This window comes from Podarcis vaucheri, assembly GCF_965113315.1.
Source record: "Podarcis vaucheri genome assembly, chromosome: 9".
NCBI lineage: Eukaryota > Metazoa > Chordata > Lepidosauria > Squamata > Lacertidae > Podarcis > Podarcis vaucheri.
The window spans coordinates 27,264,663-27,291,591 of record NC_138767.1 but is presented as its reverse complement, the minus strand read 5'-3'; the positions used below and the strand labels follow the sequence as shown (position 1 = coordinate 27,291,591).

The 26,929-nt window shown below is 41.1% G+C and overlaps 1 protein-coding gene across 14 annotated transcripts in view; it reads left to right on the top strand.

Annotated features, from left to right (window-relative positions):
* The window catches only part of CAMK2D (calcium/calmodulin dependent protein kinase II delta), a 145,493-nt gene that overhangs the window by 44,635 nt on the left and 73,929 nt on the right, over positions 1 to 26,929 (top strand). For 13 of the 14 annotated variants that reach the window (XM_082236991.1, XM_082236993.1, XM_082236990.1 and 10 more), the window contains exon 3: positions 13,858 to 13,917. The exons of the other annotated variant lie outside the window; for it this stretch is intronic. In XM_082236991.1, the coding sequence (XP_082093117.1) occupies positions 13,858 to 13,917 (60 nt within the window). The remainder of the gene's footprint in view (positions 1 to 13,857; positions 13,918 to 26,929) is intronic. 14 annotated transcript variants of the gene reach the window in all.

The window sequence follows — 26,929 nt, the reverse complement described above, 5'->3', positions numbered from 1 at the left end:
ACTTAGCATATTCCATTCCAGTAATGTGAGACCAAATGCCCATGCAACACTGAAAGACTTAAAAGCTACCAGGTGTATGTGTGGTTGTGTGTTGTTGTTGTTGTTTCTGATAAACCAACTCTTAATTTTCCTTTTCTCTTCCATTCTTTGGAAAAATCCTAACATTAAAAGAACATGTTTCTGTGTCTAAGGTATCTGAAACATGTACACACAGAGCTCTGGCAGAGACCATTGAGTGTTGCCACTAGTCAGCATAGTTTTGTGTTCTGTGTATGTGCCTGCACCCATCTTCAGTATCTCTCCCAGAGTGATGCTTTTCAGTTTGTGTACCACACCACAGCATGCCACACTTCCCCCTTATCCCGCCTGATTGATGGCCTGCTAAATTCTTGCTTCTAAGCAACAAATCCATATATTCATGTAATAAATTTATCTCTTTCCATCACTCCTCTCTAGCCCCGAACCCTTCAAAAGCAATGCAGTTGGGTGTTTCCGCTCCCCTTAACACAGCTTTGTGGCAGAATTACAAGTAACCTGTTTGCTGCATTAATATTCATCTTGTCTTGTCATGAGAGAGAGAAAAAGAGATATTTCCATACACAAATTAGGTCTGTTAAGAATAAATAATATGAAGGTAAGCTGTCATGGGAAAATTTATTTGTTTGTAGTGAAATATAACTGGCAGCATATCCACATATTTTTTTATATTTTTTTTTGCCACAATACATTTGATGGCATTTCAGATACCATAGTCCTCCTTGTTGGTCTGGCGCAGATGTAACACTGGCTGTTTTCTAAACACAGTTTACAAATTAGGCAGACACATATACATGCAAACACACCCCTTTTCCTTGTAGTCCTAACTGTGATCAACATTACATCTGCAACATTAACCATGGTTAGTATAAACTAGATTTCACAGTTTAGTTGGGATTGTGAACCAGTGTTTGAACAGTTCTGCAAACCCTGGTTAATGTCATGGACTGGCTAGATGCAAAGGAATGGTGGGAGGCACTGGTTGGGGAACCCCCAGGGAAGAAGGCTCAGAGCCAGAGGATTGGTGTTGGGGAAATGACGCGTGGTTAGAGGGAGAAGCTGGGATGAGGAGATGTTGGAAGCTGAAGCGGCAACAGGGTTTAGTGAGCAGGAGGAGGCTGTGGCAGAGGACACTGCAGACTCAGAGACAGGAGAGGAGGGGGTGCCAAGAAGCAGAGTGGAGGCAGGCTGTGGAAAACTCTAGGGTCTCCCCCTCCTGCTGTGACCAGCTTCCCTCCCCCCGATCTCCCAGAACACTCAGAGAAATGGGAGGAGTGGTGAGAGTCAAGGTGACAGAGCCTTAGGCCGCTGTGAAAGAAACCAGGGGAGGAGCCATAGGGAGATGTGGAAGAGCTGGGACCTTCAGTCCTCACTGCTGCCCTACTGGGAAGAGTTACTGTGATCATTGGGCCTGTGGTGTTTCATTTTCTTTGATGTGTTACAGAAACAGGTAGACAAAAGAGGAGAGGGGATTGGAACCTGATGGTGGATGGCCATGCTCCTATGCGGGTGACCCCTGCTTTACAAGTCCGAGGCAAAATTGACTTTGCTAATCCTACATGGAGTTATTTTGTCTATGCACAGGTCTTTGTGAAAGCTGACATTCTAATTCTCCCGAGTTTGCCTACATTTCGCCCTTACTGGGAAGTGATAAAATCAGGAAAGCACTTCAGAGAGTCCACCTAGGAGCATTTACAAATGGCACTATTCTTTGAGATGAAGGAGCCTTCAGAGTTATTTTTGCACAAAGCATGAAGAGTGAAGTATTCTTCATGCTGGGGTAGTTTCAATGCAGTGGTGTCAAGTGGTCATGGTGCCATTGGGTGTCTGGTTGCTAGACAACAGATAGGAACAGTAAATATGAATGACTGCCTGCTGCCACAGCTACTTTTCCCTGAAGCCTCAGCGTAGTGACCACTAGAAGCATCTGTAACATTTACCAATTTGCTTGCAATTTGTTAAGTTGATTCATAGCTTAATTAGTTTCTGTGACTGCATCATAATGTTTAAATTGTTCCCTTTCAAAGCCAGCATTCTTCTACCAACAGCATCTGTTCTGAATTTGTCTTTTAAATTTAATCATATTAAACTCCACAGATTTTCACACTGTCATCCACACAAATGCATAAATGTTTTGAAAAATCAAACAAAATATAAAACTGTGACATAACGTACACCAGCAATTTGCAATGTGCCTAGCTATAGTGTATTAGTAATTTTCCTTATGTCTGTTCTTCTGGACTACAGTTTGTGCTTCCTGCAATGGTTGAGGCACTTGTTCACAAAATCTATGCTTAGAAATAATTTCAGCTAAGTGAGAAATTAATAACCAATAATTCGTTTAGGCAAGAGGAAGCAGTGGCATTATTCAAATGAATTGTGTCTGTAAGGCACAAGCCATGTAGCTCAATGCTCCAGTAGCCTTAAAGAACATGGTGTTCATACTGAATGCACCCTTAACCTTGGTTATTGAAAGCTCTAATCATTGGCAATTTTAAAATAATTTACCTTGAGTAACCCCTTTTAGGTCAGCTAATATGAGTACCTTAAGGACTGCACTCTGAAGTCTATGAATCTCAGTATTTGATTTACTTACTACAAGTACATCTTTACAGGGAGGAAATACTTAACCTCTGATATAATCTTTATGGAGCTGTTAACTAGAGATGCAGCTTAAGAAAAAGATGAGGTAGCCCGGATGCCCTCATAAATTGCCAAACGGGGGAAGTTAGAAAATTATAGACTAGTATAGGTCAGCCTTCCAGATGTTTTGGACTTCCACATCAGCAGCAGATGGCATGTCAGGGAATGAATGTAGTTCATTCCATGGAACAGCATTCCTGTTGAGATACAGCAGGTGCCCACTTACTGTACCTTCCAAAAACAATCGGAGATACTGTATTTTTGTTTCAACAAAAGCTGTATGAAAAGGTTTCCTCCACCTTAGGTGTTCCTTTTGTATTGCTTTAGAACCCTTTTTGTCCTGTTTTTAAGCCTACCTTGAGCAAAACAAACAAACAAATAAATTGCAATATGTTTCTAGACAGACTTGACACATAAAAAGCAGTTTACAAATTAATTAAAAACACATAGCTGACCAAATAAAAACATCTGGAGAGCACCAGGCTGAGAAAGGCTGATCTAGATCCTAGGGAATGTTTTTGATGGGTTTCTTCAGTTTTGAAAGATTTGTCAATACGCTGACATCAAAAAACCTAACCTTTTCAGAGCAGCCTTGAAAGACTGCATTTTGTTCTAGCAAAGCAGGGACAAAAAAATGAACGGTTGTGTAAAATGTATATATAGTCAGTGCATGCCTAAGCATGTATATGCAGCCAGAAATTCACTCCCTGCCACAGGATTCAGGAGGAGTTCCTCCCTAGTAAGTGTGGTTAGATTGAAACCTTGGTCAAAATAGCAAACAATTATGATAAAATAATATTGTAGACTACCCCCTCTCCCCTAAAAAAAATAGTCAAGAAAGGAAACTATTATTTTCCATCAGTTCGTTCAATGTCATTTGTACACACAGTTTCTTGGAATCCAGTTTGTGTTAACTGAGTCATCCCTATTGTGGTAGGAGCCAGAATCTAGGATGTTGGAATAAATTTGAATTTAGACATGAAAGAGGTAACAGAGCCAAGGTTCTTTAGGCATGACTCATAATTTACAGGCTGTGGACCACATCTTTCAGTGGAGCTGGTTCCAGCATGAGGCCTGAAGTCAGTAGTAGGCTTACCAAAAATATGATTTAAAGATTCATTCCCGTGCCATTTTTTTTTATTGCGGTATCTGATGCTGAAACCAAGTGTGTCCAGATTCTATGTGCATATATAAAAGTAATCAATCACATATGATGTTTGGCCTAACTAAATGTCTGATGTGACTAGACATAACCAAACATAACCAAGAGATAGCATAACTGTAGATTGGCCTCAGCACAGGTCACTCTTGGGCAACTGGTATTTCCCCCCCTTCAAATTTAGAGCTTTCTTCTTTTTAGTTTATGTTTCTGTGTTTTATTTGCATTGTTCAAAAATTGCATTAGAAAGCCGCATGTACACATGCACAATACACATGGTCTAAAAAGTTACAGACTGTGAATTTGACTATAAAATCAGAATGAAAAAGTCCCATGCAAACATGGCAGGACATATTAAATTTGACCTTGGTGCAGGTTGTATAATTCAAGATGCAGCATGGGTCCTTGTCTCTGTCTTAATGTGTGTTAGTACACTTTTGTGCTATTGATACCATTGTCAGTTGAGGGACTGGGTTCAGTTGGTCGAGGCTCCCTTTTCTGCATGAATTGACACAAGGTTTAGACCTTGTAGGCGATTTAACACTGTTGACTGCCCACTAGGAAATCGGATCACGGAAACAGAAATACTTACCCAGATCCTTGGCATAGGTCCAGGTAAAGCAGTCTTGCAAAGTATAGCTGAGGATATTATCTACAGATACGGGAATTGTTCTGCCAAAACACAGGGGGGGGGGAAATTTGCTCCCTATTTAAAGAGCTAGTTTCTCCGATTCTACAATGACCTTTCTGAAACAGGCATTAATAAGTTAGGTAACTGGCAGCATTGAAGTTGGGGGGGGGGGGTCAAACTATATTTTAAGTAATCAAAATAGTTTCAGAATGCTCCTATCAAGACGATTCTATATAAAAAAGGAGCACCCTTGCAAAATTTGATACATTTTAAGTGGTGTTTGTTAGGAACAGCAGTATCCTATGTATGCTTCAGTAGGGGAAAGTCCCATTGAACTCAATGGGATTTACTTCAGAATAGACACCCACATTTACTGGACTGTAAATCTTAACGTGTAAATTGTTTAATAGGAAATATTTTCCATAATTTTGTGCATGAAGATGACAACATAGGCCAGTAATAATTTAGTTGATTGTCCGCGGCACACTTCATTTTAATCTGACTTCTGGAGTTGATTTTTTAAAAGCAAGGCCAGAACAAGGTATTTTGACACCTCTGGCAAGGACCCCTTGGTCACCTCTCTTGCAACATGTAATATGATAGATAATAAAAAATGAACACAAAGTCTGCACATGACTTTTAATGCTCGTCTTTTTATTTTGCTGTTATAAAGCACCACAGTAAACATTTAACTGAAATGTTAATTTGTAGCATCATATCCTAAAATGTAAATAAGTAATGTTTAATATGTTTTTAGGCCTAATTATGTCATAGCGCTAAACCTTGATTTTTAAAATCAATGGCTTAGTGTTAGCTGTGGACAGTGTCTAGTAGCTCTACTGTGATTTGTTTACTCCCAGCAAATCGCTGTCTGAAGCCATGATATATTTTTTTGGCCTATGGTTTGTTTTAATTGTGGCTTGGTGTTATGTATGAACCAAGTACCCTTTCTAAATCAAGGTTTGATTGGACACAAAACAAAACTTTTTTCCCCCTAGCTGGATTACAAATATGTTGTAGAGCATCTAACTTACTGGCCTGGTTCACACATAAATTTAAGCCATCATTTGTTTAACCAACCACAAGTTTGTCACTCAGTCAAGCAAACTATGGCTTTTTCTCTCCAAAGCTTGGTTTGTTTTCCAGCTGCTCTTGTCTTGTGATTTTGTAACTTCCAAGGATTAGTTGTGGGGCATTCTTCCATTTTTAGAAGTACAGTGATGTAGCAGTAGATTTGCATTTGCCTTCTGTGGCGGGACTCCTTTAAAAATAATAATCTGTGGTACTAGATAATATCTTCTAGGATTCCCCCCCCCCTCTGTGTGTTGAGGGAGATGTCAACAGTACATTTTGTCCTATAGCTAGGGCAGCTTTTGAGCCTGAGGTTCAGTCCTGGACAATAGTTTGGATACTAGGAGTCAAATCTAGACTGTATTTGTAATTACAAATGTGCTTCTAGTAAACACAAAGCTAGCCAACATACATCTGGGATCAGGAAAGAGAGTTTTTCTGCCAAGATGCATGGCCTCCAAAGATTTCTCTTTTTTAGAATCTACGTGCTGATGTCCCTGAAGATTCTAGCCTTTCTTCGCAGCCCTTTCCCTTTTACGTCTATATAAGCTAGTAGTCAGGGGATTCAAATGCCTGCTGGGGGATCTCATCCATCTAAAGAGTTTTTGTTTTTACAGTAGCAGGATAGTCTGTAAAGTGAAATGAGCCACGTTCCAGCCAGTAGTACCAGTCAATGAAGGTATAGTTAAAAAGCAATAAGGAATCCCTTGGCTATGATACACCATAAGCAAAACCACAGATTTATATTTTTTATAAAAATAATAATCTGCTGGAGGGAGTGATTGGGAACCTTAACCTCACATTTTCATGTGTGCAAGTGTTATTTTTAGAAACGGTGCCACTGAGAAATGTCTTTTGCTCAGACATTTTTGGAATTGCAAATTGCATTGGTGTTTTGTGAACTGGAATTTGAATCTCCCTCGGACTGTGAATATGCAGGCACTGGAAACTGTCACAGAGGCAAAAGGATGAGGCAGGTAAAAGAGTAGTGAAGGCATTTTGGGTTCATGATGCCGACAGGTGCATCATTAGCGCTCACATATTTGCTCATCAGTGTGCATAGGTCCCCAAAAGATGTCTGTTACTGTTGGAATTACTTGTACCATGAAAAAGGTCATTTTCTTTTGCTACAATGGACTAGCATGGCCATTCCTTTATAAGTTACATCAAGAGTAAAACAAATAAATAAAACAACCAAGAAAGTAGAATTCCAGAAGTCATTCATTCTGCTTTGGGCCCCTGCAATAAAGTGGGAGATTTGAATGTTGCTTCTTGCTTAGGTGTTCTCTAAAGATACATACCGTATTTTTTGCTCTATAAGACTCACTTTTTCCCTCCTAAAAAGTAAGGGGAAATGTGTGTGCGTCTTATGGAGCGAATGCAGGCTGTGCAGCTACCCCAGAAGCCAGAACAGCAAGAGGGATTGCTGCTTTCACTGAGCAGTGATCCCTCTTGCTCTTCTGGCTTCTGAGATTCAGAATATTTTTTTTCTTGTTTTCCTCATCCAAAAACTAGGTGCGTCTTGTGGTCTGGTGCGTCTTATAGAGCGAAAAATACGGTATATTAGAATTCAAGTTACCTGGACATTTAGTATTAAACTAAAGGCTGCTATTGATTCTTCTACTCGGCAGACACTGATAGAGATGTCTCTTTGCTCCTGCATTCCTGTGCTAAAAGGGGTGTGGGTGGGTGTGGGGGTGTATGAGGGGGAGGGAGGGAGGGAGGGATTGAACAATCCAACCAAAAGAGTCAACAAGGGCTGTGCTGCGACATTCCCTGCCTTCTGAAGGGAAGGGCCATAGCTCAGTGGTTGAGTATCGGATTCAATTTCCACCATTTCCATGTAGGACTGGGAAATTAAAAACTGTGATTGCTTCTACAAGACAGCACTGAAGTAGATGGACCAGTGGCTCAGCAGGAGAGGTGGCAGGGTTGATGGAATCCCCAGCTATTTCACTTGTGGCTTGTGGATTGGCTGTTGCGCATTGCAGCTTGTGAATATCATAGAATTGTAGAAGGGACCTCCCCTTGCTATGCAAGAATGTCAACTAAAGCATCCATGACAGAGGGCCAGCCAACCTCTGCCAAAAAACCCTCAAAGGAAGGTGAATCTACCACCTTCCGATGGAGTCCATTCCACTGTCAAACAGCTCTTACTGCCAGAAAGTTCGGAATCTCCTTTCTTGTAACTTGAAGCCATTGGTTTAGGACCTACCCTCTGGAGCACAGTAAAACAAGCTTGCTCCATGTGACAGCCTTCTAGATATTTGAAGATGGCTATCATATATCTTCTCAGTCTCCTCTTATCCTGGCTAAACATACACAGCTCCCTCAACTGATCTTCATAAGGCTTGGTTTCCAGACCTTTGATCATCCTGGTCACCCTCTGCTGCACATGTTCCAGCTTGTCCATATCCTTCTTAAATTGTGGGGCCCAGAACTGGACATAGTACTCCAGTTGCTGTCTGAGTAAGACAGAATAGAGTAGCACTGTTACTTCCCTTCATCTGTACACTATACTTCTGTTGATACAGCCCAAAAGAGCATTAGCTTTTTTTGCTGTTGCGTCACACTGTTGACTGAAGAAACTTTTGTTGCAGAATGCTACATCATTATAGATTCTGGGCACATGCACTCATACTAATTAGTGCTCGTTATAAACTCTTGACAATGGACTTTTGCTACTAAGTATTTGATAGTTTCTTGCACATACTAACCTGGAAGATCTGGTTTTAAATTCCTGGCAGAATGACTTGCTTTGAGCCATGGCTCCATATGCCTCATTTCCCTGTAATTAAATTTGGATAAAGACAAAGGCCTACTTTGTCAGTGATTATTTCTAAGCCCTTTTGAGCACTGGATGTGATGATATCTACTTGTACCCACCTTCTTTTGGTATAGCCTGCCATCCCATAATTTGTTAGATTAATGTGTTAGTCAGTATACTCCTGCTGGTTGAGAATGGAGTAATAATGGCTGAATAGAGGTATAGAAAAATTAGACTGAGTGCTAGGAAAGCACTCAGTGCCTGATAAATATGTCCTTTCTTCATTCCTTTGTTGGGATCCTTTGGCAAGATTAGTGCAAATTTACCTTTCTTTCTTTCTTTCTTTCTTTCTTTCTTTCTTTCTTTCTTTCTTTCTTTACAAACAAACAAACAAACAAACAAAAAACCTCTTAATGCCTGTAAGGTAAATAGTTAAAACCAGTAGATGCCACCCTCCCCAATCTATTCAGTGATCACAGAGCACTTCAGATCAATTGAGTTTGCTTTTCTTAGCCTTGTTTTTTCAAAGCCTGGTTGACTAGAAGTTCTGATGCAGTGTCCATCCACAAAAATAACTTGAGGCATGCTGTGTGCCCTAATTTGGGGGCTGTTGTTACTTTCATCCAGTGGCCCGTTAGAGAAAAATTGGCTCTTGTTGTGGCATCCGATTATTGGATACAAGCATCCATTGTGCTTTGTTGTATCTATGGGAAGTTGTCCTGGCAATAATGGCTACCTGACAAGTACTTGAAAACAGGATACATTAAGAAGATTGGTCTCCGCTGAGGAGGAAAAACACTTTATTAATGTCAGTTGTGCTTGATTATGTTAGAACAGTGGCTTACTTTTTCGACCAACCCCCCCCCCCCACCTCACCCACCCTTCCAAGTAAGGAAGAAATAAAGGAAGACAATTTCAAACGTTTCCCTAGGAGAAGGTGATGTTTACTAAAGCATTTGGTTTGAGAAAATGCATTATTTGTGTAAAGTCCAGGAGCCAATGTTCTCCAGCCTTGGCCTTGTAGAAGGTTGGATTGATGGGGTTCTGTTCTTTCCGCTTGAAGCAACTGGGGCACCCAGCGTTCTGGACAGAAAGCCTTGCGAACTGCCGGCTGTGGTGTGACTAGCCAAGCTGCTTTTGAATTCTCTAATAATCAAAGTCTAAAATTGGCTGCACTGTGAAATGTCAGAAGTATCATCCTCTCCAAAAGAGAAAATTAGGGCAGTTGGATTTGGTGACAGTTGCTGCATTGTAGGCTTTGGAGCCTTGAAAATCAAATCCTTGATTTTTATATCTGGCATTGATTTCTTGTACAGAGTTCAGTGTAATCAGTAAGGGAAGGTGCCGCACAATCTTAACAGTTTTGCTACTGATGTCCTCCCACAGTTGGATAGCTTTTAGAGAAACTTTGCAGAGGAGCAAAAACATCTATGGATATTTCTACAGCTTCATCCATGTTTCCTCTGTTAATGTTTTAACATTATTTGATAAACATTTGTTAAAGTGTTTTGCCCAAACCTGTAGAGCCACACAAACAATTCCATGGGAATTTGGATTTCCATGTCCCATGGGTAAACCTCATCTGAAAGCAAGGGCAGTTTCAGAAGCAGTTTGTGAACTCTCAATCTCTCTCTGTGCATTGTTGAAAGGGGAAAAGGAAAGTAGAAAAATTTACTGGATGCCTGCAAGCGCTTGAGAATTCCTGAAGCAATCCTTGATGCTAGACTACACATTTAAAATAGAATCTGTTGCTTATAACGTGGCTGCTCCTTGAATGGAGTGCTTTCTATTGTTCTGAATGAAAATGAAAGATGAAGGTAATATACCATAGAAGTCTCAGACCTTTCAAGGAAAAAAAGAGTTCATTGATCAAAGACAATGTTATTGTGTGATCCTCTCCAACCACTTACCAACTTTTCTCTTTTAAGTATTTGCATTGCTTTGAAATATGCATGCATGGGAGCAGTTTATAGTAATCTTAACATTCAGATCTAGTGCATACTTTATGTCTGGTGGATTATAAACCAAAGTACTGTTCAGCTTAACTCCATATAAGACTCTTTCTGTTTAGTGGTTTTGATAACCTGATCGCAACAATTGACGACAAGGATAAGGCAATCTATGGCTCCAATCAATGTAGCTTTGTATTATCTCCAGTATCATTTCCTGGGGGACTTGGACAGAAGAGTGCTGTTGTACTCATGTCCTCCTCGTGGGCTTCCCATAGACATCTGGTTGGCCACTGTGAGAACAGGATCCTGCTGTAGATGTGCCTTGGGCCTGATAGGGTTCTTGTGTCCTTGGGGGGGGAGGGGCTGCTCATAGACATGAAACAGACAAGCACAAGACTTAACACGATGTATCTGTTGTTGGATGCTACTAGGTGAAGGTAGGGATGCAATTTGGATGCTCCTCACATTAAAAAAAACAACAAGCTGGCACATACAGGAGAGACCTAGAGTTTTCTTCTTGTCATGCATGTTCTGTGTGTCTGGAGCAGGGGTTGGCAAAGTTTTTGTGGCTTGGGCCGGTTCACGGTCCCGCAGACACTGCGGTAGGCCGGAGTGTGTGCGTGCACACGCATGCACAAACACTATTTCCAGCGCTCCTTCCAGCGCGGAGGAGGCGTACGCAGCTTCCCATTGGCTGAAGGAGCTTCCTGCAGCCAATGGGAAGCCGGCCAGCGTCACGGAAGGCGGTCCCCACTCTGCTCCACGCCAACCGAGCAGGCGGCGAGGGTCCCCGAGTGGTCGGCAGGGGTCCATGGGCTGGTTAAACGACCCCCGTGGGCTCCATGGGACTTGATCGTGCACACGCAGTACAAGATGGCATAGCAAGCAACAAGGCAAATAATCAAGGACATTAAACTCATACAACCCTCTTGCCGTGCGGGTCAAGCTGTCCCAGTATTGATGAGCGCATGTGCAATTCCAGCCAAACTGCCCTGCTGATGGAAAGCTGATAAATAAAGTGAAACCTTCTGGTAAGGAAGGGTCCTTGAAATAAATAAGGAAAAGGGTTGATCAGCTACTGGACTCCCAGTAGTTCAGAGAAGTAACCCAGTATTTCAGAGTAGTAGCTACTAGACTCCCAGTAGTTCCCAGAAGTAACCCTTCTTCAACTCAGGCTTACAACCTATCTAGAACAGAGGAGAGCAGAAGGTAAATTGGAGTCCACTAGTAGATCTCTGGGCAATTTGAAATAGATCTGCAAGTGTTTTTGGCTTCCAGTTGCAAATTACAAAAAGACTTTTCCCTTTTTTTATAATTTGCAGAAAACTGGAGTGTATTTTTGTGTGAAACGATTGCAAGGCCAATTCTGATACTGAAAGCAAATATTTGGTCTGGGATATGTGCCTCACAGGCATTCTGTTCTTTTTTTACACCAGGCCTACAAGCATTGCATTTGACTCTAGTTGGTGACACTTGAAGGTCTAGACTAGATAAAAAACAAAAAAACAAAAGCAAGTAGATCCCGGAAGTCTGGCCACCCTCTGGCGCAGGCTACTTTTGCTTTAAAAGAAAGTGCAAACAGGGAGAAACAAACCACAGAATTCATTTTAACTGTGAGCTTGGCCATGAGAAGTTGTAGAAGTTGCAGAAATGCGAACCTGATTGCATTTCCTGGTTTGCCATACCTCTGGCAACTTGACCTAAAGTACCATTTGCCGTGCCCCGCTGAATAAATCTTGGAAGTTGCGGTGTGATTGCTTAATAACAGATGACTCAGAGGAAATCATGAGCTATTCTCAGACAAGCAAAAAATTAGGCTAAAGTTCAGAAAATAATTCACTTGTAAATTATTTGCTCCATCACAAGTAATTGCAGCACTCTTTGATGCCTTTGTTTTGCTAGTTATAATATACTCAGCTTGGTTGCACTCCAAGCTGGCTTGATTTCAGGAACCCATAGTGGCTTGCCACTTACAAGTCCCCCCCCCCTCCTTACCTCCCACTTCAAGAGGATTTATGTACCTCGGGTTACATACGCTTCAGGTTACAGACTCTGCTAATCCAGAAGTAGTACCTCAGGTTAAGAACTTTGCTTCAGGATGAGAACAGAAATCATGCTCTGGCGGTGCGGCGGCAGCAGGAAGGCCCCATTAGCTAAAGTGGTGCCTTAGGTTAAGAACAGTTTCAGGTTAAGAACAGACCTCCAGAATGAATTAAGTTTTTAACCCGAGGTACCACTGTACTTTAACATGGAAGTTGTTAGCAAAACAATTCTAGGCCATCAAACAGATCATGTCATACAGAAACTTGGTATAAGTCTCTCCTAAAACTCTTCCCCTCCCTGCAAGTGTTATGCATGTCCGGGCACATTAAGAGTTCCTATAAATTCTGCTGTATACAAAGCGACGCTGAAAGAAACTTGGATAGGAGCAGTGAGTGGGTGCCGAAGTAATTCACACTAAAGGTTCTAGATTTCTATGACAGAAACACGCAACGGGGAGCAGCAGAGATGAACTTCCTAGCTCCACCCTCCCTTCATTATTTTCATTGCCCTCCACAAGATAGAGGCAGATCTTCTGAAACTGAAAGCTGTAGATCCCTGGAAAATAAGAATGTTAGAACCCTGGGAAACCAGTGTTTTATAATGCTTAGGGAGCCTCCATGAGGACAGAAGGCTCCCCATTTCAGAAGAGTTGCCATGCACTATTCTAACCCCACCCTTACCCCCAGCAAAATTGGTTTAACAAGTTGGATTACTTTGCAGAGCTGGTATCTCAGGTCTGCAATCCCATCCATCCCCTTCAGTGTGGGTAAAATAATGCTGTGCTGCAAAGGGAGGAGATAGTGTGGAAGACTAACGCACAGCCCTGATAAACAAACCACGATGTAGCCAATAGCCATGACACCTGAATTGGGCCAGTGTCTTGTCAAAAGTCACACAGTAAATACCTAAAAAGATTTGAAATGGGAGTCTCCTAGCTCATTCTCTTGTCCACTATACTAAGCCTTGGCTCCATCTGCACTATATATTTAAACACTATTATACCACTTTTAAAACAGTCATTTCTCCCCAATGAATCCTATTTTTGTGGGGTGTTGAGAGTTGTTAGGGGACTCCTGTCCCCCTCACAGAGCTACAGTTTCTAAAGATGTTTAACAGTCAATCCCTCTTACAAGGGAACTCTGAAAACCGTGGCTCTATGCAGGGAATACAAGTGTCTCATAACATCTGTCAGCGCCCTTAAAAACTACAGTTCTTTGGGGGAAGTCAGTACTGTTTAAAGTTGTTTAACACTGCTTTTGATGTATAGTGCGGATTGACACTTAATCTAGAATTGAGTTTAGAGACAGCACCCTGGCACAATAGCTAAATTTATTCTGCTTAAAGTTGTGAATTAAGTAGATCTTTCTAAGTCACCATGGCAGATGGTTAGAATACAGTATTTATAGGAATTTCAAATATGCAAAGGGCACTATGTACATTCCATGATCATGTTTCACTTTGCATCAGTTCTTGTTTTATTCTCACGCTAAATAAAAGACATGGTTATTCCTGCTAAAATTATTAATCTATTTATTATTATTATTATTTCCTGCAGATCACCAGAAATTGGAAAGAGAAGCTAGAATCTGTCGCCTTTTGAAGCATCCCAATATTGGTAAGAATGCGGACAATACACAGCCATGTAGAATTTTTTTTACAGGAGAAATGCTACAGTATTAGTCTCAGAGAAATAAGGCAGACCAAAGAGATGAGTTTGTGCTTGTACTGATGTGATCTAATACCAGTGCCAGAGCATTAAAACTTTTAATTTACTAATAAATTTCTGCATATGTTGAGAAATGCAAATATTTCACATTTCAGTAGGGAAGGGATGCAAAACCTTGGCCCTGTTGGTATTGCTGGACTCTAGCTCCAATCATTCTTGGCCAGCATGACCAGTGGTGAGTGATCAAGGGAGTTGTAGCCAACAACACCTGGAAGGGAAAAGGTTCCTCATCCCAGACCCAGCTGTGCTACCCAAGGAATAAAGAAAGGGAAAGAATTGTTGAGTAGTAGGCTAGGTGTTAGAAATGAAAAGGACAGCTCTGACAGCTCAATGAGATGCAATTTTCACAACTCTATCAATACCTAACAAACCTCCCACCCATCCTTTTTCTTACCTTTTCACCTGTCCTATGCAGGGGCTATAAGCTAATGTGGCAATGTGTGGCAATCAGCCATATCAGCACAGTTGTCTGCAATATAGCAAGAGTTTTAAGATCGCTACAGTAGAGCTTCTTCTTTGAATTAGAGGGTATAAGTCGAACCAAGCTTGTTTTCATTGCTGAATTTGAACAGGCTTGGAGGGAACAGGACACATCCCAAGGCCTGTGTGGAACTTTCTGAAGAATTTGTAGCAAATTGTGCTCATGTTTCTTTTTTGCTTTGTGCTGTTGTTTTTTCATTGTGTTGAGATAAAAGCATTGTCCCTAAGCTCTGGCATATTATCTTATGCTTTCTAGGCCAGTTGTTTGGGGTTTTGGTGGTTTGTGTCACTTTGAAGATGTTCATGGACCTAGCGAAGTCATTGCTCAGCTCTGGACCTCTGGTGAACACTTCAGCAGTTCTTATGTGTGTGGTGATGTTTGTTTTGAGATTGCAAGGCCTTAGCCGAAGTCCATGAGAATTTGAAGTTGGTGGACAGTTCAAAGGCAACTATCTGCTGCTATCTTGCTGTTTAGTTTGAAAAACAGATACATGCTTTTGAATGTGGCAATAAAGGCCCATTGTTTTTCATTTTGATGTGTACTGGGATGACTGTGTTGTCTGAAATTTGCAGCAATACAGTTTAGTGTGGCAGTGTCAGAAATGTCCTGTTCTACTTTATTTATTGCCTCTAAGCCCTTGAATGAAATGTTTGTAGGGGGCCATGTGCTGTTTCTCACCTTGCTTCTGTTTGGGCAGGAAGAAAGTCAGAGATACTTGAGGGAGGAAAGGGCCCCTCTACCTTACAGCATCTTCTCGCTGTGGGTATACATGCAAGCACCCTTCCACATTTGTTTATTGTATGTGTTTATGGGAAGTGGATTCTGTCTGCTGGCCACATCTGTTGATGTATCCCTGCTTAGCCATGCACCCTTGGCAGTTACACATTTAGCACTGGTGAGAAAAGGACAGGCGTTTGCACAGCTTCTCTACCATGGACCAATCAGCGTTCCCAGTTTAAAGGAATAGCCTTATGTGTGTGGTTCTTTCTCATGGACACCATACTTGTGGCAGCTATGGGAGGGGTACCTAATGGGCTTGCTGGGTATGTGGCCAGCAGGAACAATCCTGTTCCCCTTTCACACATTAATGTGGGAAGGGTGCTTGTATGTACACCCACAGTGAGAGGCTACTATAAGGAGGAGAGGGAGCTTTTTCTCTCATCCCTGACTTCCTTCAATATGTCTGGCATTGGTGCTTGCAGGCCGGCCACTTGCCCTCAGTACAACTATCCCCATTCATACTGACCTTCTGGGGATGCAGCTGATCAAACATCTATACAGAAGATGGGATTAGATTTGAGGCCTGCTTTATTATAAAGCTAATATTTGCCTATTTGGATAATACAAAAATGACTATCAGTATGCCTTGGTTCTTTAGAGATTCGGACTTTCTGCATTTAAGTAGTACAGCTTCCATATTAAAAAGTGATGGAGCCCTCAAAAGAATCAAGCTGCTGTTTAGGCAGTGTTCTCTTTTATTTATTCCTTTACTTCATAAAATTTATAAACCGCTTACTTGTAGAAAAACCTCAAAGCGGTTTACAAAAACAATAAAGCAGTAAGATTATTGGTAATACTGCTATTGCAACAGCATCGTTTATCTGGTTAAAATTTTGAGCCTGCTTTCAAAGCTGCCAAGCCTCATTAAGTTCGAATAGGAGGATGGATACTTTCTTTATTGCTTACTGCAAAAATAAAGATACTAAAGTAATGTTTCATTGCATTCTGCCAACCAAGAGCTGGTTAGCACAGTACCTATTCTAATCATATGAGTATAGGATAAAAATGTAGCATGTAAACAGAGCAACAGTGGAAATCATGCATGGCAGTCCCCTTGATATGGTAGGGCTAAATTGAAAAGGCGCATGTGGGAAATGGGACATGCAAAAAAAGTTGCACTTTTAACGGGACTTGAAAAATGAACTGAGCAGTGTCAGAAATCAGACTTTACAAATATTCTTGTACTGTATTCATTGTAGTTATCCAGGGTTGTAATGATGCTGGGGGGGGGGGGGAGCTAGAAGAGAAGTAGTGGGAAATTGCTCTTTTTGTAGAGTCTACTTTTTTCTGCGCATGGAATTTCATTTCAACGTACCTTAAATTATATGCAGTGGAGAGAGAAGGGGGGAGAGAGAGATACAAAGGGCTTAATTTTCCCTTTTATGTTGCTTCCTTTTTGCTTTCTGGTAGTCTTCGATTTCTAGAATTAAGTGGGAAGAATCTCTGGTGCAAAAAAATGGGGTGGGGGAAGGAAACCCATTTTTCTTCTTCATAATAAAAACACATTCCTGAGCTTTCCATTTGCTGGCCTGCTTCCATTTGGAATGTGCTTTATTTTCCATGTTTGATTTGTAAAAAGAAATCCTTTTATCTTTCCCATTATGCTAGCCCAATATTGTTCTTGTAGCTTTGTGTTGGCATGTATTCCTTGGTTTCATTTTGTAATCACTAAAACCTGTGAGATTCCATTAATTAGTCAAGCAGCTATACAATTTTCTATTTACTATTTTAAAATAAAATAAAATGTTGCTGTAACATGTTATATAACAAATAGTAAAAATGTATTGAGTTTCAGGTGGGATGAAAAACTGCTGTGGCTTGCAGATTACATGCTACAAGAGCTGTAAAATTATTATTATTATTATTATTATTATTATTATTATTATTATTAAAAGCTTTCAGTTTCTGGATTGTAAAGTAAAATGCCTTACATACCTGTGTGTTAGTTACATCAGTACATCTTATCAGTGTAGCTTGTAACCTTCAGTAGCAATACCTGTGTCTGGCATTAATAATTTTGTGTTAAAATAAACAATATGTTACAGCAAACTAATCAATGTAAAACATGTTCTCCGATGTTCCCTGTTTTCTGAGTAAAACACTGCCTATGTTTTCCTTTCTTTATTTTTTAAAGAATGAAGTATATGACCATCCTTTCCAGTTTTCTGAATTTTTGAATGAGTTTGAATTGAATTGAATACACAAGAGAATGGGCCTTTTCTGTGGTGGCTCCCTGACTGTGGAATGCTCTCCCCAGAAAGGCTCGCCTGGCGCCATCGTTACATGTATTTAGGCAGAAACATTCCTCTTTACCTGGGTCTATGGCTATTAAATAAGCTGTGGCCTGTGAAAGTGTGTGGGGAAAGGAAAGGACTGTTATTATGATGGCTACGTAATTATTAGGCTGTGTGTCAGTATGCTTTTTATTATGTTTTTATCATTGATGTTCTGTAAAATTTTTCTAATGTTGCAAACCACCCTGGGATCTTCTAATAAAGGGTGATATATAAACTGAATAAATAATATAATAGATCTATTGTGAGATCAAACATTCCATCTTTGGTGTGAGACTGTATTTGCCTACTCAGAAGCAAGCCCCATTGAGTACAATGGGACTTCAAGGTAAATTGATTGCCATCTTAGTTTTCTTTTTTCCCATTAAAAGAAGGTATTTGGCCATTTTAACCACACACCATGTCTGGAAGAGAGTAGCCAAAGCAGTGTCTAATTCCCAGCTATGAAGATTAGGGTTAAGAGGAAAAGATCATATCACAGAACCATTACCGTACTAGCTAGGCATGAAATTATATTCATGCGATAAGGGTGCGCAGGGTAAACTTGTTTTTCAGGTGAATGTGATCACAAAGGCTTCTTTTCACTCATGCGTTGATTTTGCCGGTTAGGCTTGCTTTGTTTATTTTTTTCAGAAGCAATTAAAGCCTTTTAACAATGAGGACTTGGGAAAAAATGAGGGAGGCAGAGGAGCTAAAAGGGAATCAAATGCCTGATTCTTAATGTCCTCCCTTCTGCTGTGTACAGAGGGAAATAAGCAGTTAGTTGACTTTAGTGATACTCTCTGGTGTATGAAAGATATGTCGTTCATGTGTAGCATTTCCTCTCAGATTTCTTTCCTCTACTCTAGACCACTCCAGGGCCATTCTTGGCCTTGCCTATGATTGCACAGGGTTGACAAAAATGTGAACCAGCCTGTGTATTATCAGACTACACATGGCCAACTTACCTTGTGGGGAGGTTTCCTCATTTCTTAAACATGTTCCAAGGCATTGGTCTTCAAACCAGTAGATTGGGGCCAGCTACTGGGCCACAGCCTGATTTAAGCTGGGTTGCTACTGCAGTACAAGTACATGGTTAAAAAGATTAAGAAACGAGTCTCCAAAGCTTGTTTGGGTTAAATGAGAGCTCTGGTTTTGAAAAGGTTGAAGACTGCCGTACAGCAATACAGGTGACTGTGGGTTTTGCTTGAACAGATAGATTGTTGTTGTTGCTTCATCCCTAGTTATTTACATTAGATTGAAGACAATAGGTTCTACCTGTTCCTCCACTGCAGCCCTTTGCCACTACATTTTGCAAAGAGGTGTGGCTTAAAACAACGTGCTTTTGGGTAGTGAGTTTTTGTCTTTAAACAGCGTATTAGACACACTGAGGCTTGACAACCATATGTCAGGAGTGCTCTGATGGTGTTTCCTGCTTGGCAGGGGGTTGGACTCGATGGCCCTTGTGGTCTCTTCCAACTCTATGATTCTATGCTTCTACCTTATTGAAAGTTAACAGCTCTGGGGCACCAATCAAAGGGTTGTTCCTGGTGCTGCTGTTCCATTTGGGCAACAGACTTCCGTTTGCAAAGTGGAATTGCCCCTTCTCTCCCCTGCAGCCCCCTGTGCAGCTTCAAAGGTTTGTTCCAAAGGGTTGGGAGACCCCTGGAGCTGATTTTGAGGGCACACTGGGAGAGAAGTAGGAGAGGAAGTCCTGTTGCAGAAGGAGAACTTTGTTTCCAGAGTATGTGACCCAACCCTTTGAATTCTGCCATGCTCACCCTTACCTTGAAGCTATAGCTTAGAAAACCTTGCTGCAGTCAGTTTTTAAATACTACCGTACTTTCCTTCTTCTTCCTGGGCCTAATTGCAATTCCAGAAGCCTGATTAATGTTCTGGCACATTTGAACACTTTTTTGACTACTTGATCCAGCCGAGAAATGGCGTGACTTTACCAGTGCTAGAATGTCTAACCCAAATACTGTTTAAACATGTTAAACAATGGGTTTTGTGAGTCCCTGATTGAAAACGGCAGTATGCTTAACTACAGAGCACTTCTAGATGCGTGTGTGCGAGCATGGATGCCTTGGAGCCTCTCACAAAGCTTAATGTGCCATAGAGCAGAGCAAGTGCGCCAGCTACTATTTCAGATAAAATGTCTGAAATGAAAGGAGCCAGAGTTGCATCTTAAAGGCATATCCAAAGAGACAGGAACAAATGCCACAGAGCAGTAATAGCTTCTTTCACTGAGAGATGACCTCTGCTATCCATTGTACTTCGAAAAAATGCAGATGACACTCGGTTACCATAATCCTGAAGAACCTTGTTGTGTTTAGCTATCGGCCCTCCAGCAATGAGTTCTGTGTTGTGTGTTCCAGCAAGCTCTCTTTGAAAGTAACACACATGCTATGCCGCCTGCCAGAAGCCCCAATTTAATAAGAAAAGAAAGAAAGATGTAGACTAAATCCTTGGATGTTTCTACTGACCTATTTGTTTTCTTCTCATACAATTTTTGTTTACACACACACACCACACACAATTTCCCCCCCTCACAACATTGCTTTCACGGTTTGAAAGTTAAACTGTGAGTGGTTTTCGCAATGTCCCTCCTCTTATGTTCGTGAAACAATGAAATAATAACTATTAATAATAAATTTATATACCACCCAGCTGCCTGGGTTGTCCCAGCCACTTTGGGTGGCTTCCAACAAATTAAAACATCAAACACAATAAAACATCACACACATTAAAATCTTCCCTATACAAGGCTACCTTCAGATGTCTTATAAAAGTCAGATAGTTGTTTATTTCCTTGAGATCTGAAGGGAAGGTGTTCTGTTATTTTAGGGTATGTTCGAATGAAGCTCAGAATGCATTAACTTCTTACAAGGTGTAATTTTTAATAGGCTATATTTTGATCAGTCAAGGTTGCAATTCTAAGCCCATGTATGAGGAAATAATTCCATTGACCTTGGAGGACTCTAAATAAACATGCTATATACCATGCAGGCATGTAGAAAACAGGTCTCCTAAAGAAGCCATAGACATTATGCCTTTGGCGGATACTTTTCCATTGGAAAAAAATTCCAGCTTTGACTTTAAAACCATCGCCATGTTTAATACACTGCACATCCTAGCATTTCTATTTAAGCCACTTCAATAGGGCCTGTGTCATTGAAGTGCTTTGAAGGTCGAGGTACTTGCTGGTGGAAGGTTGTTCTTGCAGCAGAAGGTCCCGAATGCTCTTTCATGCCCCACTTGTGGGTGACTAATAGGCTGATGCTCAGCAAGTCGCTCATTAACCAAATGAAAAACAGCCAGCGGACCTGATGGGATGCCTGCCGAAGTCTTCAAAGTGGGTGAAACTGAACTTACACAGCAACTTCACAAGCTCATCGAAAAAATCTAGGAGAGAGACGAGATCCCAACAGACTTTAGGGATGCCAAAATTATCAGTCTCTTTTTAAAAAGGGGACAGAACTGATTGCGGAAACTATCGAGGCATCTCTCTATTAGCTGCAGTCGGCAAAATTCTTGCAAGGATCTTAGCAAACTGTCTCTTAACAATATCCGAGGTGACCCACTGCAAATGGCATTTTGAGGAGATGAGATAGAAGCCTTTTACCTTTCACCCCCATGGTCAAAGTGTTCCTCCTGTAAAACTAGTTGTTGTTCAAGGCCTTTATATTGCCAGGGCAGGATTGAGTTTGAAAGGGATTTGGGGACAGTCATAATTCTGAGTCTCCCCCTTGCTTGACAAACTTATGACATTGATCATATTTCCTTTACTGTTAAAGAAATTAAACCAGATCAAAAAAGCCATTTACAATATTCAAACACTTCTGCCAGTGCTCCACTAGAAGCCTGCAATGGAGCTGAATGGTTCTGAGTTATCAGAAGTAGAGACAGGTCTATGGGGGAAAACCACATTTCACTAATTCACTTCCAAGCTTTTCTCCCTAACAATTAGGACTAAGGATTTGCACTCATTTCCCACAAACAGAAGTTGTGTGCTGTGCGAGGGCCTGTCTGGCCCTTGCTTCCATTAAAGTATAGTGAGAGTTGAGTTCTCAAAAAACATGTGCATGTAATTACATCTTTGTTACTTATATCACATGCCAGAATTGTGTTTAACGACCTAAAAACTAAAGAACGACACATTACTTGTGAAAGGTCAGTGTTGTGTCATCTGCTATGTTAATGTAACTTCTTTTGTAATGAAGCAAGTGTTTTCAATCACTTGAAGCTGGTCGCTGATCAATTAGGTTTATAGGTAGGTTACCGGTGGTAAAAGTGAAAGAGCTGTGCTCAATAAGTGATGAAGCGATGCAGAGGACCTCAGGAGTATTGCTATATGGGTTCTGAATGGGTAATATTCCTTTAAGGATTTGATTCCATACAATAGGATAATACCTTTTGATGTTGTAACTGAGATAAAACCAGGGTCACTGGCCGTTATAATTATTCTAGCAGGTAAGGACATACTTAGGTTGGAGTTACTTGGTAGCAATCCCATTGAACTCAACGGGACTTTCTTCTTAGTAGATACAGACATGTTGATTATTTTTATTAAGCCTGTGGTGTTCAAGAGTTCTTAACATTTCCTCAATTGTGACCTTAGGATTATCTGCACTTAAGATCATTAACTGACTTAAGAGTAAATTCTCAATTCAAGATAAATATAGTCTTCTCAGTACTGTAGACCAGAAACATGGCCCAACTGTTTTTTTGAAACTGGCCCGAAATCATGTAAATGCCAGTTATTTTGTTTGGTAGAATTACACCTCAGTTAAGATATTTTGGACCGGAATCAATATCCACCCAAAGTTTTAAATACCTAATGCCTTCAGCTATGAGGTGTCCAGAATATGCTTAAACCTCTTCCTTTGAAATCTGTGCTCCCTCAAAGTGATGGAGTAGTCAGGCATCTGAGATTTTGTCCAAAATGGAACCAGGTATAAACAGAGGGTTTTAAAATAAAACCAGTTCAAACTTATATAGGAAAGTTACTATGAATGTACTAGTGATGACTAAAATTGTACTGGCATTAGGAGTTGTATACTGTTCCATCTTTGAGGGAACACCTCAAAGAGGTCTGGCAACAAGCCAGAACAGAAAATAAATGTCAAACTTTTAAATCAGGTTAGAAATAAGCTTGCCGTCACAACAGGATCATGCAGATAAGTGACTGAGATGTCTTAATTACTGGAATGAAAACTGTGAATGCGGGCATTCTGCAAATCATTTTATTTTCTATTTGGGGAAAAAAGAAAAATAAGAAAGTGGTACATGGACTCCTCAATATGCACATTGGAATGTGCTGAACTGAAACCAGCAAGGAGTTGCCAGCTCAATGTGAGACTTCATTTCTGTCACCCTCATGCTTTATTAAGTCATTGAACATTCCTGTTGCCAGCTGTCAGTTTGATGGATTCTGGAAGCATTTCCTTTATCTGGGTTAGTGAAAATTCGGCTTCCGACATTGTTGTGTGGGAATTGGCTGCAGAGCACTGATAACTGGAAGTGCAATACCAAATATAGCAACAGCCCGTTTTCCTCCCTTCGTCCTAAGACAAATGCTCTCGCATCCTCTGAGGAGGCTCTAAAAAGTGTCACTTCACAAAGGTCTTCATACATTGTGTGTGTGTAAATGTGAAGGGGAGTGGGGATGAATTCTGGCCTATTTATGAAAAAGTTACGCCCATTTAAGAAATTCTGCCCTATTTATGAAAAACTTGTGAATAAACTGAAAATATTAAGGGGCCAAGGTATACAAGGTTTGACTGTACCAATAGAAGAGGCCTTCCCCTTAGCACTCACATTTGCAGACACATGATTGAGAAATGTATTTGCAAAGGTTTATTTTCTGTTTCTGTATGGATTTCAGTTAACAATGATATAATAATAGTTGCCAATCTGTCTCTGTGAAAGTGCTGTTGCTTTAAACACTGTGTGCAAGTTTATGTCAGGGTTCGGCCCTGCCCAGACATGAAACCTGAGGTCTCCTCAGATATGGAGGAAGGAGAGCTGCCACCCCCATCTATCCTACCAGCAAATCTTCATATATATTGATGATCCTAAGGAACCATCAGACCTGGACATCCTTGTTGAAGCTACAGCTTTCATCACAGATTCAAGTTCCAGCCTTTCCTGGAAATGCTGGGGATTGAACCTGGGACTTTCTGCATGCTAAGCAGATGTTCTGCCGCTGAGCCACAGTCTTTCTCTGTGTTCACTGATCTCGGATTCTTGAAAGAAGTACATGTGTGGTCTAATAATGCCAAGGTTGCAGGTTCGACCCTTGCATGGGACAGCTGCTTAGTCCTGCATTGCAGGGATCTTAGAAGTTTAGATATTGCTTAAAAGCAAGACCAGAGCCCTCCAAATTTCTGAATTCGTTGTTACCCGCCAGCAAACCATTTTAGACTCAGGTCACTGGAGCATGGGTTAGATCTGCTGAAAAGGTATTTCAATGATTCCCATGTTACACTCCTCCTACTATAAGCCTTTTTATTTTGATGGTTAATTTTGAGACTAAAGACACGAACTCCCTTATTCACGAGAAAATCCTGCTAAAATTCACAGGACTGCCTCCTGAGTAAGGGCTTTTAAAATGTTGGTCTTTTCACCTGATGTTGTGTACAAGACATGGTTAAAGAGCATTGAAAGCAAACCCCAAATGCTATCAAGTGAGAACTTCCAAATGGAACAACAAAAGGCCGGTTATTGTTCCTGGGGATTTGAAGGCACTTAGCTTTTTGGCTTATACCCAAGGAAACCAATTATCTCCTACTGATAACATGCTCTAGAGTGTAATTATTCTTGATGCAACTATATGTACTTGGAAAAAATATTTTTAGTGGGCTGAGTTGTTGCCCAGAATATTTAAGTGTGCTGATATTTAAATTGTGGATGGTCACAAGTAAAAGGATTTGTATAAGTAAAAGAGCTCACCACATAAACATGCTTGGTGAGTATATAAGCCAAGTAGCCTGTACTGCCTTGTATTTATAAGGGGGGAAATACCTGTTCTGCCCATGTTCTCTACATTCTAGTTCAGGGATGGGGAGCTTGTAAAGGTAAAAGGTAAAGGGACCCCTGACCATTAGGTCCAGTCGTGGCCGACTCTGGGGTTGCGGCGCTCATCTCGCTTTATTGGCCGAGGGAGCCGGTGTACAGCTTCCGGGTCATGTGGCCAGCATGACTAAGCCACTTCTGGCGAACCAGAGCAGCGCACGGAAATCCCATTTACCTTCCCGCCGGAGCGGTACCTATTTATCTACTTGCACTTTGATGTGCTTTCGAACTGCTAGGTTGGCAGGAGCAGGGGCCAAGCAACGGGAGCTCACCCTGTCGCAGGGATTCAAACCGCCAACCTTCTGATCAGCATGTCCTAGGTTTAACGCACAGCACCATGCGCGTCCCTGGGGAGCTTGTGAACCTTCAGATATTACTATATTTCCAATAGTCCCAGCGAGCATGGCTAGTGGTCAGGGATGATGGAAGTTGTAGCATAGCAATATCTGGAGGACCACAAGTTTCCCTTCCTTGTTCAAGAATGGAAAAAACCCCCCTTAGATTCTTTTTCTTTGGAGAGGGTGGGGAGGAAATGCAAAGTCTTTACATGTCTTTCCTCGGCCAGAAAAAATCAGGATCTTACTATCTCATTGCCTGCAGTTTGTTATTAAACATGCCACCCTATTCACAGCTTTTACAACAATTTATTTAGCACTGGTAGTGTGCTGGGTGCTTTGAATTTTAAAGCTTTGGAATAACAAGTAGGCATGCTGTTATTGTGAAGTACTGATTCATTTACTTTTACTCCAGCAGAAGATAGTAACTTGTTCCCTTAGGTTTTAAACTTTTAAGGAGAATGAAATGGAAAATACTTTCTGGAGCAGATTGTCCTAGCGTATACAATGCTTCCAGTTATAACGTTCAGCAGTGCTTTCTTTCTGGGGGTACTCAAGGGTACTTAGTACAGTGCAACCTCGGTTGTTGAACACTTTGGAAGTCAAACATTTCGGCTGTCGAACGCCAACAACCCAGAAGTGATTTAGCCTCGGAAGTCAGTTTTAAAATGCGCCTCGGAAGTCAAATGGCTTCTGAAGCATGTTTCTCCATTTTCTCGATTGCAATTGCCGACTGGCAATTGTGCCTCAGTTGTTGATCAGTCTTCCGGAATGGATTACGTTTGACAACTGTACTTGGCGCCTTTTTTTTCCTAGAAGAAAAGCCCTGCCATCTAGTAATTTTATGGTGATTAAAAAAATAAAAATCAATTACTTGTATGACTACGAAATATAACTTGTTAAAATGCTCACTTCATTAGGAATTTGCATAGATTATTGAAGAAAACTAGTTTCAACAATATTTGCACATTCAAAATAGGTTGAAAATTGGACTTCCGGGCTGGCGCCTCTGGCAATGGCGCCTCCGATCGGGAGGAACCCGCTCCGTGGAAAACAGGGTCTGAACTGCCACGGCGAGGCGGAGACCCATCAAAAACCACAGGCGGGAGAAGCCTGTGGACGTGGGATTCGGCTGGCACCTCCACTCGCGGGGAAACCCTGTTTTGGGGATCCGGAGTGACGTGGGGTGAGTGGCACGGTTCTTTGAATCGACTGCTTCTTTCACGGAGTGAAGCTGCATTGCTGTTGCTGGAGAGCGCTGACTTTTTCTTGTGGACAATTGGATTTCAAACAACTGCCCGTGAGTAGAACGGAAAATTGGACTGTGAAAATTTTTTAATTAGGCACCGAAAGCAGGAAGGTCTAAACAGGAAGTCAGCCTTCCGCTTTTTGTAGATAGATTGAAGCAAAGATACGGCAAGCTAGAGTTCAGAAAGTCGTTTGTAAAGGACTAAATTTTCATCATTTAAAATTACTGAACCCCCCTTGGAAGCAGGAGAAGAGGGGGGAACTTTTTTTAGACTGTTTAAACATGCAGAAGAGAGAGTAAAGAGAGGTAATTTTCCACCATCTTGAACCTGGGAGCGGGGCATCAAGACAGACGTTTTGGAGAAGTTCATTGACTATGGACAAACGTTTTTGACAGATAGTTAAAAGAATAGAAACATATTGATTCCATTGTTCCCTTTCGCTTTTAAAAGGAACAAAATATTGACAAAATATCTGAAAAAGGAAAACTTTGTTGCTAAATCTGCCTTTTTTAAAAAAAAAAGGAGGAAAAAAGACAGCTACAAATAGAAATTGCTTCCCCTAGAGGGAGCTTGTGAAACTGTTTTTAAAGTCGAACTGGGGAGTTTTGCAGCTGTAAAAGATTAAAGATTGTGGGACCAGACTTCAACCTTGAACAAGAATGTGCTCAGAGGCTTTGGTGCTTGCCTTTTGCAAGACAAGTGCTT